Source organism: Gobio gobio (genome assembly GCF_949357685.1).
Source record: "Gobio gobio genome assembly, chromosome: 24".
Taxonomy (NCBI): Eukaryota; Metazoa; Chordata; class Actinopteri; order Cypriniformes; family Gobionidae; genus Gobio; species Gobio gobio.
This window is the reverse complement of record NC_137120.1, coordinates 25,121,502-25,138,580: the sequence shown is the minus strand read 5'-3', so window position 1 is coordinate 25,138,580 and position 17,079 is coordinate 25,121,502. Positions and strand designations below refer to the sequence as shown.

The following is a 17,079-nucleotide window of genomic DNA, read 5'->3' as shown; positions in this document are numbered from 1 at the left end:
AACTTGTGACCGACTTTACTTCAGTACTGAGTGAATCAAAACATAGAATGAGAAAAATAGAGGGCGTGGCTTGTTTTTGCCCATTGGATATTGATTGGATTTAGAAAATTAAGCGTTCAATTCTTCATTACATTTTTTTTTGTGGATGAATTGTTCACCTCAAGACTAGTAATGTGCGCTAACAAAGTAAATAGGGTCAATTTTGATTTCATGCCGACTTTACGAAACCATAGCCATAGTCGTTTCTGAATGAATATTCTGCCATTTGGCCTGTTTTCACAAAATGCTACAAACAACATCAAACCAATGATAAATTGGACACTTTTTTATATTTATATTAAAATAGCATTATTACATTAACAATAATTTCCATCAAAACAAATAACAATTAATTACTCTTTTATACCTTTTATAAATAAGTTACGTAAAAAGCCAGAAAAGAAATGCATCATTTACAAACAGTTATTTTATAGCTTTACAAGATTCCAGAAGCAGTTGAATGCACAGACGAACATTTGGGAACAGCAGGCATAAAATGACAGAGCACTCCATACCGCCCCCTACAGGATGGGAGTATTTCACTGTAACCTCATTACGGCTAAACACAATCTTCTTATTTTCATATAAATATTGAATTAGGAACTATTTGACCGTGCAACTACCAACATGCGAACATTTAGTGCTTTCAGCACTTCATATTTGATAATCTCCAGTGTATGTTATTCCAGTGTTTTTGCACTAATTAAATACTGTGCATGATACTGAGAGACCCTTACAAAAAAAGTACTGAGGCGGTACCATTGTATCAGATTGATTAACATATTCATATACCATGGTATATACATGGTACTCCAAAGTACTTCAATGAATACCATCATATTACCATGGTACATGTTCAAAAAACTGCTTTGTAAGTGCTTTTACTCCTCGATTTCATATCTAGCCAGCTGATATTTTGCTATTTAATAAACTTGGAGTGTTTAAGTAGCTTGATAGATTATACGTTTTGAGATGAATTTGTAAATGTTATTTGTATTTTATACTTTTCTGGAAGTCCTGAGCTTCATATCCCCATTTGTTTTGCTCTTTGAGAGTCCGAATTCAAAGTCCTCGCATATATTCCAGTTTCAATTTCTTCCATTTGCTATTCCAGTAGTTCCTCCAGTGGATAAATAGTCCACAGTTGTTTTCCAACCCAACCACCGGTGGGTCTACATCATTCATTGGCAATTGAAGGCTACTTTGACTTTCCCCAAGTAGCTAATCACTGATTTGAGCCAGATCCTTGGCCAGCCAGTGGTTCAAGTCAATATTGCACCGCATTTGGCAGTTGTTGTGCTGAATGAAGCATATCTGGCAGACCGTAATTGTATTGTGTTTTCAGTACGGTCTCGCTATTTGGCAGGCTGTGTTTGAGTCCGTATGGAATCCCTTTTAAGTCCATGCTCACAGGATATCCTGAGTACGACCAGCTCCCATAGTGCGAAGATCGCAGATCTGGTAGCCTCCTACGACTGCAATGGCTGATGGGAAATGTAGTTCATGGGAGCTTATTTGGCAAAGATCAAAGACATTTCCAGTTATTATAAAAAGATTTCCAGTGTGTCTCTGCTATATCCTGTGTGTCTCCACCCTGACTCCCAGCTTTGTGGTTACTCCTGGGACTTTGGCAGCAGTTCAGAGTCTTTGGTCTTCTTCAGGACATTACCCTGTTAGAGGATAGAGGTTAATTAGATTGAAATAAATCAAATTATTTCCACACCACTAACGCTATCAAACTGAATTGAAATCTATTGAGTGTTCTCATCCAACGAGGTGTAAAATACAAAAATATTATACTTTTTTTCGAATTCTGTTTGGTGACACTAACTACACAATTCAGCTGTAAACCATTGCTTAGTACGTGTCAATAATCATACTATAATATTAGCATTACATTATCATCGCTCTCATGGAGGCCTTGCTCATCCTCTTCCGATGTTTTCGTCGTCGCTTCCGCGGGGGCTGGAGAGGGGGCGGAGTCTGTGGGGCTGAGGGGGTGGTGGGAGGAGCTTTCGTCACTATGGGATAATGAAGAAAACAGAAGACAAAAGGAATGTGGTTAGGAGGGTTTTATGATCTCCATTGAAACATTACTTTGTTAGCATCACATTACTTTGTTGACCCTTGACTTTATACGCTACCTCTGACGTTAAAGAAATGGAAAGAATAACAGGAAGCATAAGTTACTAATCACAATACAACGTGTACACACACACATAATGATTTAATAGAAAATCTAACCTGTTTTTTGTGTGCTTGTCTGTTGTTGGCTAACTGCTTGTGTTGTATGTTGGTGAAGCTGATGGTGTCGGTGGTGTTGGTGACGGAGATGATGTTGTGTTTCTTGCTGGTGTTCCCTTTCTTGCATATTTTGATTATTAGGTTCTGATTGGTGGTGGTTGTGGTGATGTTTTCTAACTTCTGATTGGTCAGAGTGATGACTTAGCACTTCTGATAAGCCGCTGGATTGGCCGATCACCTCAACATGGCTGTAAGTGCGACTAAAAGTGTCTAATTGGCTACTGTGTGGCATGCTGTGCTCTGATTGGTTGGGGTTGTGGGAAGCAGTATATTTTGGTTGCTGTGGTGTCGTTTTATCCTGTGGTTGCTGTGGTTTTGGCTGTTGATCCTCTTGCAGATGTTTGTCGTAATGCTGTTGCGTTTTTTTCGCCATGCCATCGCCACTGTGTTCGGATTTCACCTCCTCGGTTTGTGTTGCGTCACTCATCATGCGTGGATCTCCTAATGTGGTTTGTCTGGTGGGAACATCTCCTCTGCTCACATAAACTGGCGTGTGTGTGAGTGTATGTTGGGACGGGCTTTGTCGGTAGCCCTGTGTGTGTGTGACTGTGTTTTTGGACTGCCATTGTAGCTCCTGACTCTCTTTATCCTCCAAATGGAGCCTTTGATTATGTTTAAGTTCATCGTGGCGATGTAGCTCCTCTTTCGACTGCGTCTTTGGTAGCGTTACTTTAGGGTGGAGTCTGGGCGGAGGAAGAGGTGTGGTCTGGAGCCGCGGGCTGTGCGCTGAAGCGTGTGATTGACAGCTACAAGTCACATGGTCCTCCACGGGTATCACAACCTTCTCGTAAACTGGTTTTCGGTTGATAAACTGGATTTTTGTCATCTAGACAAAAAAAGAAGATCAAAATAATGCTAACCACTGATTTCTGAACACAAGAACACTTCTATTTCTAATGAGTATTTAACCATTTTTATGTTAGCATGTTGCTAAGCTAACAGTACGAAACACTAATTAGCATAAAAATACACCGTACACATAAATATTGGGTAAAATAGTCAATTTCTAATTAAACTTAACTATTTGTTAGCATGTTGCTAAGCTAAAAATGTGATACAAGTAGCGACGCTACTAACTTAACTACATTTTTCAGTAGCTTGTCAGTAGTTGCTTTAAAAACAGTGTAGCTTTTCCAGTAGCAAACTACTTTTTCCAGCAAGTAGCGGTGCAGCGTGACCAAAAGCTACATTCCTTCTTTTTCATATTAGATCACAAACTAAAACTGCATTACCGCCATCTATTGTTTCATCACGCATCTTGCGGCTTTACAGTTAACTGAGGAGAGATTGTTTGATGATTATGTAAAGTAGGGAGGATTGGGTTGATATTTCACATGAATCGACTAGTAAAGGTTAAACTAGTCAAGGTTTGCATGTAAAGGTTAGTATGCCATTTATGCAAACCAAATATTAAAAACGCAGTCTGAGTTCAAGACTTCAACCACATACAGGTGAATAATAGCCTTTTTAAATTGATAAATGATCCTGCTTTATTGCACTCAATATCAAATTTCAGATTTTATGATAACCCGCCAACTTTTGCCTCAATAAACTCCTAATTTATTGCTTATTAATAGTTAGTAAGGTAGTTTTTGTGGCGTTTTGTGGGGATATAGAATATGGTCATGCAGAATAAGGCATTAATATGTGCTTTATAAGTACTTATAAACAGCCAATATCCTAGTAATGCTAATAAGCTATTAGTTAATAGTGAGAATTGAACCCTAAAATAAAGTATTACCATAAAATCTGTAATGTTGTGTTTTGTGCCATTACTTTGGCAAAGCATCTGTCAATCGAACAGAGAACAAAACCGCAGTACAGCTTAGTGCGCTTATCATGTGATTTCAGTAAATGAGGCTTTGTTACGTCATAACTGTTTTGAAACATTTCAAATTTTCAATGGTTCACCACTGGGGGTGCAGATTCACTGAGATTGCCCCCTAGCGGCAAACCACTGAACAAGCGTCTGGGGTTCCCTGATCGCTGATCAGTTTTATACATTTGTGGACATTTTAAACAAAACAACCCCTGAAAATTGGTTAAAAAAAACCCATATTACACAGACAGTAGATTTAATCTTATTATAGAGGATTGTGAATTTTCACTAGTATCTCAAATGTTGGTGTCATAACTGCCTGTTTTTGTGTCATGGCTGGTAAAAAAAATATTTTTAGCCAGTAAGTCACCAGCCATTGGCAGGTGTGGCAAAAAGGTTTTAGGCCCTGTCTCTTAACTTTCATCCACCATCTTGTTGGATGGATTTTTTCACAGATTCTAGTTCTTTTAAAGGTGCAGTGTGTAGTATTTATGAGTATCTACTGACAGAAATGCAATATAATATACATAACTATGTTTTCAGTGGTGTATAAAGACCTTACATAATGAACCATTATGTTTTGATTATCTTAGAATGAGCCATTTCTATCTACATACACCGCGGGTCCCCTTTCAGTTAAGTCAACATTTTGCGCCGCCATGTTTCTACAGAAGCCCTAAACGGACAAACTGCTCTACAGAGCGCTAGCTACTCTCTGCTGTCTCAGACGACGACATCTTTGTCCTATGTCGTAGCTTCTCTATGTACTTCGAAAGGGAGGGGTGAGTGGTGGGCAGTTGCAATTCACAATATTACCGCTAGATGCTGCTAAAATGTACACAGTGGACCTTTAAGGCATTATAATAGTTCCTTATATTATCTTTTATAATATTGTAATGTTCTCCGAAAAGGGATAAAAACTAATTCCAACTGTAAATGTTGTAAATTTATAAAAATGAATACCTGTAAATGTCGTGTTTCAATGATGACTGGCATGCATTGTACAATGCGTGTGTTGCAGCAGCCTGAACATCTTTGCACCTCCACACACGGAGGCCATAACATGAAGTTGGCGTTCCGTCTGTCCAGCATGGCACGGGTCACTTCCATAACTTCTGTTCTCACCTTGCACATGGCCTGCTGGGCCACCTGAATGCCTGTGAGAGAGATTGTGGCTGATTTAACTTTTATACTCTCTATTATTCCCACATTTCAGAAGCCAAGCTGGATGGAAGTTAGACAAACCAGACTAACAAGACACTAAAATTCAGCACTGTCAGAGTGTATTTGTGTATACAGATTCAAGGCGCACTTGACTAAAAGTGAGCACTCAGAGAAAGAGAGTTCGAGTACATGTGCGAAAGAAGCGTGGGTGGTAAAACTGAGCTTTGAAACTTGTGTGTGTGTGTTTGAGGGTGACCTAAGGACATGTGGCGAGACAGAATCAATCATAGAGACGCAACAGCAGACTCCAGGCTCACATACGCACATCTCACACACTCGCACAAACACACAACAAAGCCACAACACCATTGTGGAATGGAGATGCCACAGTGTCTGGACTGGAAATAAATTGAAATTCTGCTGGAGGACAAAGATGAAGAGACGGGAGTGTGGAAAAGAGACAAAGAGAGGAAGGGAGGGAATGCTAGAAGACTTACCAAGGCTTCTTGGAAGACGCTTGTGTGTTCCGTTAGAGTGCATCTCATTCTCAGGTATCTCATCGTCTTCCTCTGAAAATGAAAGACAAAAAAAAATGAACATCGTTCAGCAATTTGGGTAGTTAGAGATCATGAAGCTGACCTCCTGAAATTCACGAGCTTAGTGTAATTTCATTCTTCACACCAAGGACGATAGTCCACATCACAGATAATGTTGGAATCACTTTCAGAACAATTTTTTCCAGCTGATGAACGATAAAAACATTGACAGTCATCAATGAGCCTTGGCCGCCCATGACCCTGTTGCCGGTCCCCCACTGTTCCTACCTTGGACCACTTTTGATATATTCTCACCAGATACTGACCATGTCAAACTCAAATCCTTACGCTTGCCCATTTTTCCTGCTTCTAACATATCAACTTTGAGGACAAAATGTTCACTTGCTGCCCAGTTGCCCAATTTATCCCACCAACTAACAGGTGCCTTGATGAAGAGATAATCAGTGTTATTCACTTCACCGGTCATAATGTTATGCCTGATCGGTGTATATTTTCACCTGTTGGAGAGATACTTTAGTAGTTATGTAGTGTAAAAATACACCCACTCAGACCGTAGTTTAACTGATAAGTGAAGTGACCAATCACAGTCCGCTTTTTTCACATTACACTACATACGCTAATTGTTGCAATGTGAACCTGTACATATGACTGCAATCTGTTAATAAGTTGCGCAACTGTGCTTTGTCTCTGCGTTTGCATGTGTCTCTGTATGTCTCATACTAAAGACCTGGGGTTGCCATTTGAATCCTCTTGATTCCACTGTCCTGACACCTTGCCGTAAATCTGATCAAGGCAAGTCAATCTACTGTATATCCATGAGCGACAGGTATTATAGTCCTTGTAGTAAGGGTCATACCATTGTTAGAGCTGGCTAAAATGCACACACACATACAGACACAGAGGATTCCGGTATAGGGAACAATAGCGTAGCCTTGTGTTTGTGTCCCTTCTGTAAACTTAGAGCTGGACTGGGCTCAAGGTCACTGCTATTGTGCCTGTGAGGGGCTATACACGGCCCATTCATGTAAATATTACCATTATCCACATGCATATGCACACACACACACACACACACACACACACACACACACACACACACACACACACACACACACACACACACACACACACACACACACACACACACACACACACACACACACACACACACACACACACACACACACACACACACACACACACACACACTGCATTCCAGACCCCTCACTCTTTCCTGCCTCACCTTCCCACTCCAACACACCCCAGAAAACACACACATTCCACAAATGACGAGACGTTTACTAGTTTGAAGTAGTGCTGATATGAGTTTTTCAATGGCTGATGACTGTATGTAGAGAGTAAGGCAGTCAATGCATGAAAAAAAGCCAATATACTGTATATGTAATAGAATAAATAACTGCATAACCAAATATATAACCAAATTTCATAAGTGTCATTTGCAGTGAGTATTCAGCACATCCCACAGATGCTCGATTGGATTGAGATCTGGGGAATTTGGAGGCCAAGTCAACACCTCAAACTCGTTGTTGTGCTCCTCAAACCATTCCTGAATAATTTTTGCTTTGTGGCAGGGTGCATTATCCTGCTGAAAGAGGTCACAGCCACCAGGGAATACCATTTCCATTAAAGGGTGTACGTACATGGTCTGCAACAATGCTTAGGTAGGTGGTACGTGTCAAAGTCCACATGGATGGCAGGACCCAAGGTTTTCCAGCAGAACATTTCCCAAAGCATCACACTGCCTCTGCCGGCTTGCCTTCTTCCCATAGTGCATCCTGGTGCCATGTGTTCCCCAGGTAAGCGACGGACACGCACCCGGCCATCCACGTGATGTAAAAGAAAATGTGATTCATCAGACCAGGCCACCTTCTACCATTGCTCCGTGGTCCAGTTCTGATGCTCTTGTGCCCACTGTTGGCACTTTTGGCAGTGGACAGGGGTCAGCATGGGCACCCTGACTGGTCTGTGGCTATGCAGCCCCATATGCAACAAACTGCGATGCACTGTGTATTCTGACACCTTTATATCAGAACCAGCATTAACTTCTTGAGCAATTTGAGCTATAGTAGCTCGTCTGTTTGATCGGACCACACGGGCCAGCCTTCGCTCCCCACGTGCATCAATGAGCTTTGGCCGCCCATGAACCTGTTGCCAGTTCACCACTGTTTCATCCATGGACCACTTTTGATATATACTGACTACTGCAGTTTTGGAGATGCTCTGACCCAGTCGTCTAGCCATCACAATTTGACCGCTCAACTCGGTCAAACCCAGTTTGAACGCTTAACCCATCCACTAACAGGTGCCATGATGAAGAGATAATCAGTGTTATTCGCTACATAATGTCATAATGTTATGCCTGATCGGTGTGTATATATGTGTATACATTTTATGTATATATAGCGAATTAAATTTCATAACAGGTGTCATTTGCAAGTTTTTTTTTAATTAAATGGCACTTGGTTTGATAATTTGTTTATAATGTGAGTTTTGTGTGTGTCTGTGTATAATCAATATATACATATGGCGATATCCGTAATCCTTGTCCTTGTGGAGAAATGTTTTGATCCCCATGAGGAAAACAGCTTATAAATCATACAGAATGATGTTTTTTGAAAATGTAAAAATGCAGAAAGTTTTCTGTGATGGGTAGGTTTAGGGTTAGGGGATAGAATATACCGTTTGTAGAGTATGGAGAGTCCCCAAAAAGATAGCGAAACTGTGTGTGTGTTGTATGCTGTACTTTGTATTTAGTGTGTTCAAGGTATGGGATCAGCTTTACCTACGGATTCTACGTCCAGAAGTCTCTTCAGATCATCTACGGATGAGATTGGGCTGTTCATCACTAAATCCACCAGAGATGGAGGGAGAGGGTCACCCTTATGAAAAAAGAGAAAGAGAGATGGTCAAACAGGTTTCTGAACAGACACACACCTGTCTGGGTGAGAAACAGGCTCCTGTCATTTCAATAACATATACATATCTATGTCTAGCCGACGTACTCAGTACAATAACAGACACCTGAGGACAGACATGCAGACATCGGCACGTGTTGCAGAGTTACAGAGAGCATGTGTGGAGAGCTCTATTTGTCCTTTGTGTTTTATTTTTTATCGCTGTCCTTTATTAAGCTGCATTACTCATAATCAGGTCACTGTGTGCGTGTGTGTGTGTGTGTGTGTTGTGGTCAGTGTCATGTGGCCGACACAGTGGGAAAATAAATATAAAAATAAAACATATTGCCATAAGCAACCATCCAATTAAAAATCACACCTCCACACAGAGTTCCTTAAACATGTTTCTTACAGTGTATTGCAGTTCAGACCATTTTTCAGACCATTTAACAATAACAATTATGCTATTATTATCTAGACATGCATGCAGCAATTATTAATAAGCTCATTAAAAGGAATGTCATTAAAATCATGGATTTTCTTGTCTTTTAAATGAGTTGGATGTACTTTATATATAGGCAAGTGATAGATATGTTTGTCAGGCTGATGTTTTGTTTGGAAATTATCAGCAATAGTAGTTCCCCTTTGCATTTCAGTTCCAAATAGACAATGAACATTTTCTGTTTTTAGTTTATTTTACAACATTTTATGTGCAGCTAGTTTGCTGTCATTAAATTAAAATCAGTCATTGGCCACCCTGTACTGTAGATCAGTGTTGCTAAGTCTGCTGTTTTCCCGCCAAATTGGGCTACTTTCACACTGTTGCCACAGGTTGTCTTTTTAGTCCATGAGTTGAAGCCCCCGGACAAAATTTTACCCCCCAGAACACGATTTTTACAGCCGCCCCCCCCCCCCCCCCCCGGAATGCCAATTTGGCTAATTTTGGCCTTGATCGGGCAGGTTTTGAATAGCAATTGGGCTGGTTTTGTTAAAAACTGGCAACCCAGCTGTAGGCTAGATATTGGCATCAGCCATTGAAAAACCCATATTGTAAACCCTATACTGTAGTTTTCATTTCACAAAGCTTCCAACCATTTATTTAAACTAAACAAAATTGGCTCATTCAACAAATGTTACGGTATGATGTCACTACCATGAATATATTAACATATAACCTCTTATGCTAATTTTGCAAATGTGACAATACAGTCTCATAACAATTTGTAACTATTTTGATTCGTTGCAAATTCGAATGAATTTGTACGACTTCATTTGTTCGCTCCTCTACGATCTGTTTCTGAGATTAAAAAAAAACGTTATACTTTGTACGAATTCGCGAAATCGCTACATTTTCTTGTGCAATCAGGTTGGAAAGTGTATCTACGCCAGATGATTAAATGTGTGCGAAATGTTTAAGAAAGCAGTTCATAGCGCACCTATTTGATGCATTCTCAATTATCACTATAGACCTCATGTAGCCACACCCCTTTTCTGTCTTTCAGTTTGTATTTCCACAGCATGAAGGTAAGATCTTACGGATTTATTAATGAATGAATCTTCCCGGTCTACTGATATTTGTAATGGCATCCAGTTTAAATATTACAATTCCCATGATAACTTTCGTTAACACAACAATAAGTAAATCCACTTCACTAACTAATTACTCTTCAACAGCGATGCAACAGAAATATACATAGCTACCACAAAAACGGAAGTTCAAACACAATATTTTAAACATGGCTTGCTTGCGTGCTTGTTTCTTGCATAAGGTCTATAGGGTCATAAATAAACTGTTTCTTCTACAGTCAGTTATGTTTTTGACAGTTTGAAGAGAATATCGCCAAAGTCCCTTTAAGACAAGTCATTTCCCTCGGCGGCCATCTTTGAAATGCCTCTCAGGCTCTCAGGCAAGTGCAGCTCCTATCTCTTTGAATGGGGAAACATCAAATTCTCAAACTGTTCGCCAAGCTTATATTTGAAATCACCAATGAAATCTGACAACAACTGTCTCATAAATTGTATTTGTAAACACTCAAATCATGATAAAAAAAAACCCTGCATTTTTAAGCCTGGACAAAGCTAATGCGCATGCGCTGTCCTAAATGCGCGTCTCAGAACACTGCCTGTTTCTATAGCAACCAGAGCTTCTAACGGCAGCTGCAGTGACGCAATGACTTTACTAATCAACGATTGGCTCTTTCATTTAAAAGGCGGGGCTCATTTGCCATATTGGGTGTTACACTTTCTCCCATTCATAAGTAATCGGAGTGCACCGTCTTCCTATATATAAAGTCTTTGATATCGCTAAGCAAGCAATCATAAGAAGAGGATTTACATATTGAAGCCTTAAAGATACAGTACCAACAACTTGTTTAATTCAAAGATTCAGAAATATGGGTATAAAAACTTTCATGGAAAACTAAATTATGACTGTTTCTGGTGCAAGAAACCCCCTAAAGGCCTGTTCACACCAAGAACAATGGCTAAAAAGTTAACTGTAAGAATAACTATAGCGTCCAAACGCACACTATATTCCATTTATTATAAGCGCACTGCAGTTTTATCGTCTGCCACTTTAAATGCTAAAGCTCTTTAGAGTCTGATTGGCTTTCGATGTTCATTCATCAGCAACATTATAAGTACACTAATAAAGAAAAAACAGAAAAAAAATACTTCAAAAGTGTATAATATGGGCAGGTAAACTAAACTGAGACTCTGTCCAGTTGGACGGTGAAAAGCCAACGTTCATCAGTGTGTGTAAAATTCATGATGGATCCGCAGGTGTGAAGAAGTGCATGTCAGAGTGAAACCCACAGTCAAGTGCATGTGTGTGTGTGTGTGTAGCGTTCTAACGCATCTCCTGATCCCATTAGGATGACATCACTCCCATTTGCCACATGCCATTATGAATCATGGGACGCAGGAATGCCAATAGTTCATCCAGGGGAAAAGTTGAGGAGGAATGGGGTATAATTATGGACCTGGATTGCTATACACACACACACAAACACACACAGACGAAACTTTATAGGGTGGCCACATGGCAGTCGGCCATAACTGAGTTCAGACATAAAGAAATACTGTATCCATGGAGTGACACCCACACCTGCACAAACACACAGGTCGAATAAACAGATGTACTGAAAGAAGGATGAAAAGCTTCAATAATCATGCTTACATAGAGAGAGATTAAATATTATATGAAAGGATAAGCACAAGCACAATAAGGTCGATCCATCTTCCATTATACAAAACTGAGTCATTGATTCAATGCACATTTGATTTGCTCGTCTCAGGTGTTCGGCTCGGCTTTCATTCGATTCCTGAGTCATGTCTGCAAAAGCAATTTCTATGTTATTTTTTAATCCCTCGGGCCGTGACACACGCGTAATGAGACCAACTCAAAGCCAAATCATCTTATGCGATTTCATCCACACGTCTGTACCGTGCCGCCTAGATTATTCCTCTCTTATATAACTTAAACACAAGACTTATGATGCATCAGCTGGAGGACTAAAATCCCATCAGCTGTGACCTTTTAAACTCAGAATTGGAGTGCTCTGTTTTAGAGGGTTGGCCTAACATAAGGTTTGCAGGGTTTTTTGTTGGTTTGGTGATGATGCAATGGTGATATTCAAGAGACGGATTACAGAAACATCACAAGGGGATTTAGGTCTTATAGTGTGTGTGTGGATGGAAATTGGTGTGCCTGTAATAAAGACCTTTTCGTAAAGGTCAGGACGCATAAGTGAGAATATCTGCAACCCAAATCAAGATAAATGAATGATTCTGCTCAATCCATTCTATTAGAGAATGGATGGTTTTTGAACTCTTTCCCCACCATTAACACATTTTCTGTCATTTATGAAGCAACGCTTCTCCGCCATTGACGGAATTTTTTGGCAATCAATTTTTCACTTTTAAGCCATGTGTCCACCAAAGTGTTTTTAGCCAGTATAAAATGCCAGCGATCTTCTGAAACTATTCAACGGAGCAGCGATTTTTTTCAGGCCACTATATATCCTAACCCTATCATACACCCGGCGCAATGCTAGTTTCATTTTCACGTCCAGCACCACGTTGTTTAAATAGCAAATGCACTCTGCTGCTCTGAAAACGAAGTGTGTTCAGGCGCATTGTTGGCGCGTTGCTATTTTGAGGCAACTGAAAACAACTGCGCCATTGACCAACAAAGTCAATTACTACTAAAGGCAGTGTAAAGGAGGCTAGCTAGTAGTTGCTGTGCGAGTAAACCTCACTCCTCTGATCTCAAGAGACGCTCTAGCGATTGACGCTAGAGGTTGCAGCCTTTAGCGTCCTTTTTAGAGCATCTGACTCTCAAGCTGGCGGACCCAGGTTCGAGGCCTGCTTAGAACGGTAGGTTCGAACAGGAGGCGTTACAGCAAGCCCGATCTCACGAAAATGCGTTTAAATAATTTGTGCAATGTCGTGGAATGTATGCGCCAAAATGAGTTTTGGCGGGCATATGGTACGCCGTTTTTCGCGTGCATATGATACGCACTTTATGGCATATTATATGTACGAACCATCCACCCCCCCACCCCCATCCAACCCAAGAGCGTGTCATATACACGCCATAAAGTGCGTATCATATGCACGCGAAAAACTGCGCGTTGAACTCATTTTGCCGTATACATTCCACGACATTGCACACTCGTACTATTGATACGCATTGTCATGAGATTGTGTTGTTACAGCAGTATTTTTTGTGTTATTTAAAGGGCGCGTTAGTAATATGCGCCTATAGGCGGATACACAACGCACATACACTCTGCTTGTTACACACAGGGATGCGGAGCAGCACACAAACATGCCAACTATTAAAAATAAAAGGATTCCTCTCTGGAGAAGCGTTCAGTCTTTCCGCTCACAAATTCTGCCATGTAAATAGCGAATCCGCCATGGTGCAAGCACAACTGGCTTTTAAAGGGAATGGGAGATGAGACTCCTATTGGTTTAATGCACGTTACGCCCAAAACACACCCATGACTCATTAAGAGTAGGTACAACCCTTCTGGAATATGAGCCTGGTGCACCAACCTTTTTTTTCCATCGTAAAACTGGCAAAAAAGATTCGGACACGCTCTAAGTGCACCTCAGATCATTTACATAGGGCCCTTAGGCTCTGAGGGTCTATTTCACACTGAGCGCTCTGCATTTTTTAGAGTTGAAGAATGTAAAACTTTGGGTAAAACGCAGCACTCATCACTGACACTTTTTACCCAGCCGTCCACCGTGGAGGAGGGGTGGGACAAATACCACAGCGACCAATCGCAACATCCTGCTTGTACAACGATAACAAACAACAACAAGCACACCTCGTCATCCAAATCAAGTGCCATTTGCAAAATCAGATACTACAGTTCTACGGATATTCCATATCAGCACATAGCGTCTCAACTGAAAAAAAAAACCTGTACCGCCAAAACGCTCTCAAGACATTTTCAGAAGACCGCTGCCGTTTTCAACTGGCTAAATATGCTTTGCTGGACACAAGGCCTTATACAGTGGGGGCACTATTACACATCTTCTGAAAGAGTACAGAATCTTGGGAAGAAAACACAGGCGAAAAAGAAGCAGAAACAAGCGATAGACCCTGCCCCAAATGGCACCCTAAACACTTGCGGTATTCCTACGAATTTTACTGTCGGGAAGTCTGCTTTACTGCTACAGAGCTTGCTTCAGTGCAAGCTCTGCAAAAGTGTGCATCGAGGACGCATATCGACCGCAAAGGGGCACTCACGAGCACCCTTCTGAAACCTCAAATGACAAACGGGACACCCTATGGACACACATACAGACACACATATACAGCAACCATTGTCCACAAGACCGAAAGTGTATATGAAGTGTGCCTTTTGGGACAGGACCATAGAGGCATTGCTTATGCACATGTAAAATAGCGCAATCATCAAACATTAAACAGCATATAAATCAAAACTGCCTAACGTTACCAAATGAAATGTTGAACCCAGGACGAGCTATAGGACTGTGTAAGTTTTGGGGGTGTTGATGGACTCGATCTACTCCATCTGTGTTTTGATCATTCAGAATCCGATTCGGATGTAGTCTTTGACAAAGACCTTGACATGTTGATTTTTTGAATGAAATTTACCCACATTCAAGTGTTGATTAAAAAAAATGTATGCATGAAGCTAGAATAACATTATTATTTTTATTTTTTTAAAGCAGAGGCTCTGTTCTTTCTTTTGATATATATTGCATGTACATACAACAAAATATTCCGGGAGCCATGAAAGTTTTGTGAAAATTATCAAAAATTCTGCTGCTGACAGACAATTGTTAATGGCCAATAGCGATATATAGCTGATTGAAGAGCATCACAAAAATAACAATAAAATTCTATTTGAATACAGAAATGTGCACTATATCCATTGAAGAGGCAGCCAAATATCAACTGATATATATGGTTTTATTTTTTATTATTACCGAAGATTCCCACACCAATGAATGTAAAAAACAAACAAAATAATAATAATAATAATAATTATACTCACTAATGAATCATTTAGACAGATTTGCGAATCTATCTGTCTGATTCGTTGAAAATAATCTCCACTATGACTTTTGACCAAGTTGTAGAAAAATTATTTGACTTATTTACATGACTTTTCCTAGTCTGGAAACTAAAATTTCATGTTCCACTCAAAAAAATCAAAGTTCTTTAAAGTTCCATCGAGAACTTTTAACATCCATGGAACCTTCACATAAGAACGGGTCACTGTAAGGTTCTTTGTGAAATAAAAATGGTTCTTCTATGGCATCACTGAAAGACAAAAAAAAAACTTTTATAACCTTTATTTTTAAGAGGACCTTCTAGAGGAACTCACAGCACTATTTTAATACGGCTAAAGGCATACTGTAGTGTTAAATGAACAACATAATTGGGGTTTAAGCAGTGACAGTGATGCTCTTGGACTGAGTGATGTGTTTTGGCAGGGGTGCATCTGGGAATCCATCCAATGCACATTAATGCTGGCAACACTAACTGTGGCTTTGTTTGAGTTTAGAATTGCAGACATAAACAAATACAGATAGATTAAGCATCAAATCTAGTATAGCTTCTCTGTTATCGGGGTCCTGGAGGGTGGGGGCCCTCCACTTTGGGGCCAATACGCAGTCAGGCATTGTTAATGAGGGAATGTGTTACAGTTTGCTTAAATTTCATCCTCGAAATCAAGACAGTTAAAAGTGCGCTGTGAATGCGGCTATTGTCAAATGAGACATACAAATTAAACTCCCGCAGAGACAGAGAAACCGAGCGTGACGTCAATCAGGTGAAGCTTACCTGCGCGCGACCAGACCGCAGGCACGCTGCGAGCGCCGCGAGCACCAGCAGCAGAAGCCGCGAGCTCATCATGCGCGCACATCCAACTGTCTCTCTCTCTCTGTGTCAGACACACACACACACACACACTCGCTCTCAGCTGCAGGAAAGTTTATTCCAGAGGGGTTGAGTCACTTTGAACACCGTGCCAGATGATCCCGTTTGACGTTTAACGCCGTATCCAGTGTGGAACTAAAGTGTTCAAGTCACCGATCCGTTAAGAATCGCATATTAATGATATGGTTGAAAGGAAAAACAAACACAGAACAACTCCACTCTTCAGTTTAAAATATCCAAGCAAAACATTGTCCAGTGTGTTGACTCCAGAAAATAGCCCATGTGTAACTATTCCAGCGCTGCAAGTGTGCAACTTTCCCTATAGCAGCAGTGCGCGCTCGTGCAGTTGTGCGTGCTATAGCGTGTTTCTCAGGTGCTTTAATGCCCCGCTGCTGCACTTCGCTCTGGCTTCAGCCTTAAAAAACAAACCCCGCCCCCTGCGTTCTGATTGGCTCCATGCCCCTTCAAGGCTGGACTGATGCTTCCATATAAGGCAAATGATTAGGAATGATTCTGCATAGATGAGGGTGGCTCTTCATACATGACCTGACATTCTCAAAGTGTGACTTTTATTTGAAGGGGAAAAAAAGGCTACAGTTTCCCCCCATCCACCTGTTCCGTCTCGTTTCACTGGAGGTTATGGCAAATAGTTGTGAACTGGAAAGTCACACTGCACTGGACAATCCAAACTGATGATGATGATGACGGCACTGTAATTGGTTACATATATGCCTGAATCTCATGAAACCTGCCAGGAATGTGTTTTAAGTTAAGCACATTTCCTTCCCCATTTCCTGTCTCATCTCACACACAAAGTGATATATTATTTTGTTTGTAAAGTGTCAAGTGTTTGCA

The 17,079-nt window shown here is 40.6% G+C and overlaps 1 protein-coding gene across 2 annotated transcripts; it reads right to left on the bottom strand.

Moving 5' to 3' along the window:
- Nucleotides 1-311: 311 nt before the first annotated feature.
- Nucleotides 312-16,615, bottom strand: pdgfba (platelet-derived growth factor beta polypeptide a; the record flags this gene model as incomplete). 2 transcript variants are annotated; one of them, XM_079807673.1, is made up of 7 exons in its annotated part: nt 16,129-16,615; nt 8,687-8,783; nt 5,824-5,895; nt 5,126-5,319; nt 2,284-3,169; nt 1,937-2,060; nt 312-1,709 (listed from the first exon to the last, which is right to left on the bottom strand). In XM_079807673.1, the coding sequence occupies exons 1-7, from the start codon at nt 16,198-16,200 to the stop codon at nt 1,697-1,699; spliced, it is 1,458 nt and encodes a 485-aa protein (XP_079663799.1). In that variant the 5' UTR covers nt 16,201-16,615. The 2 variants fall into 2 exon arrangements, with proteins under 2 accessions (XP_079663799.1, XP_079663800.1); XM_079807674.1 differs by lacking the exon at nt 312-1,709 and having other exon boundaries at nt 1,933-2,060; nt 16,129-16,607.
- Between the last annotated feature and the right edge of the window lie 464 nt (nt 16,616-17,079).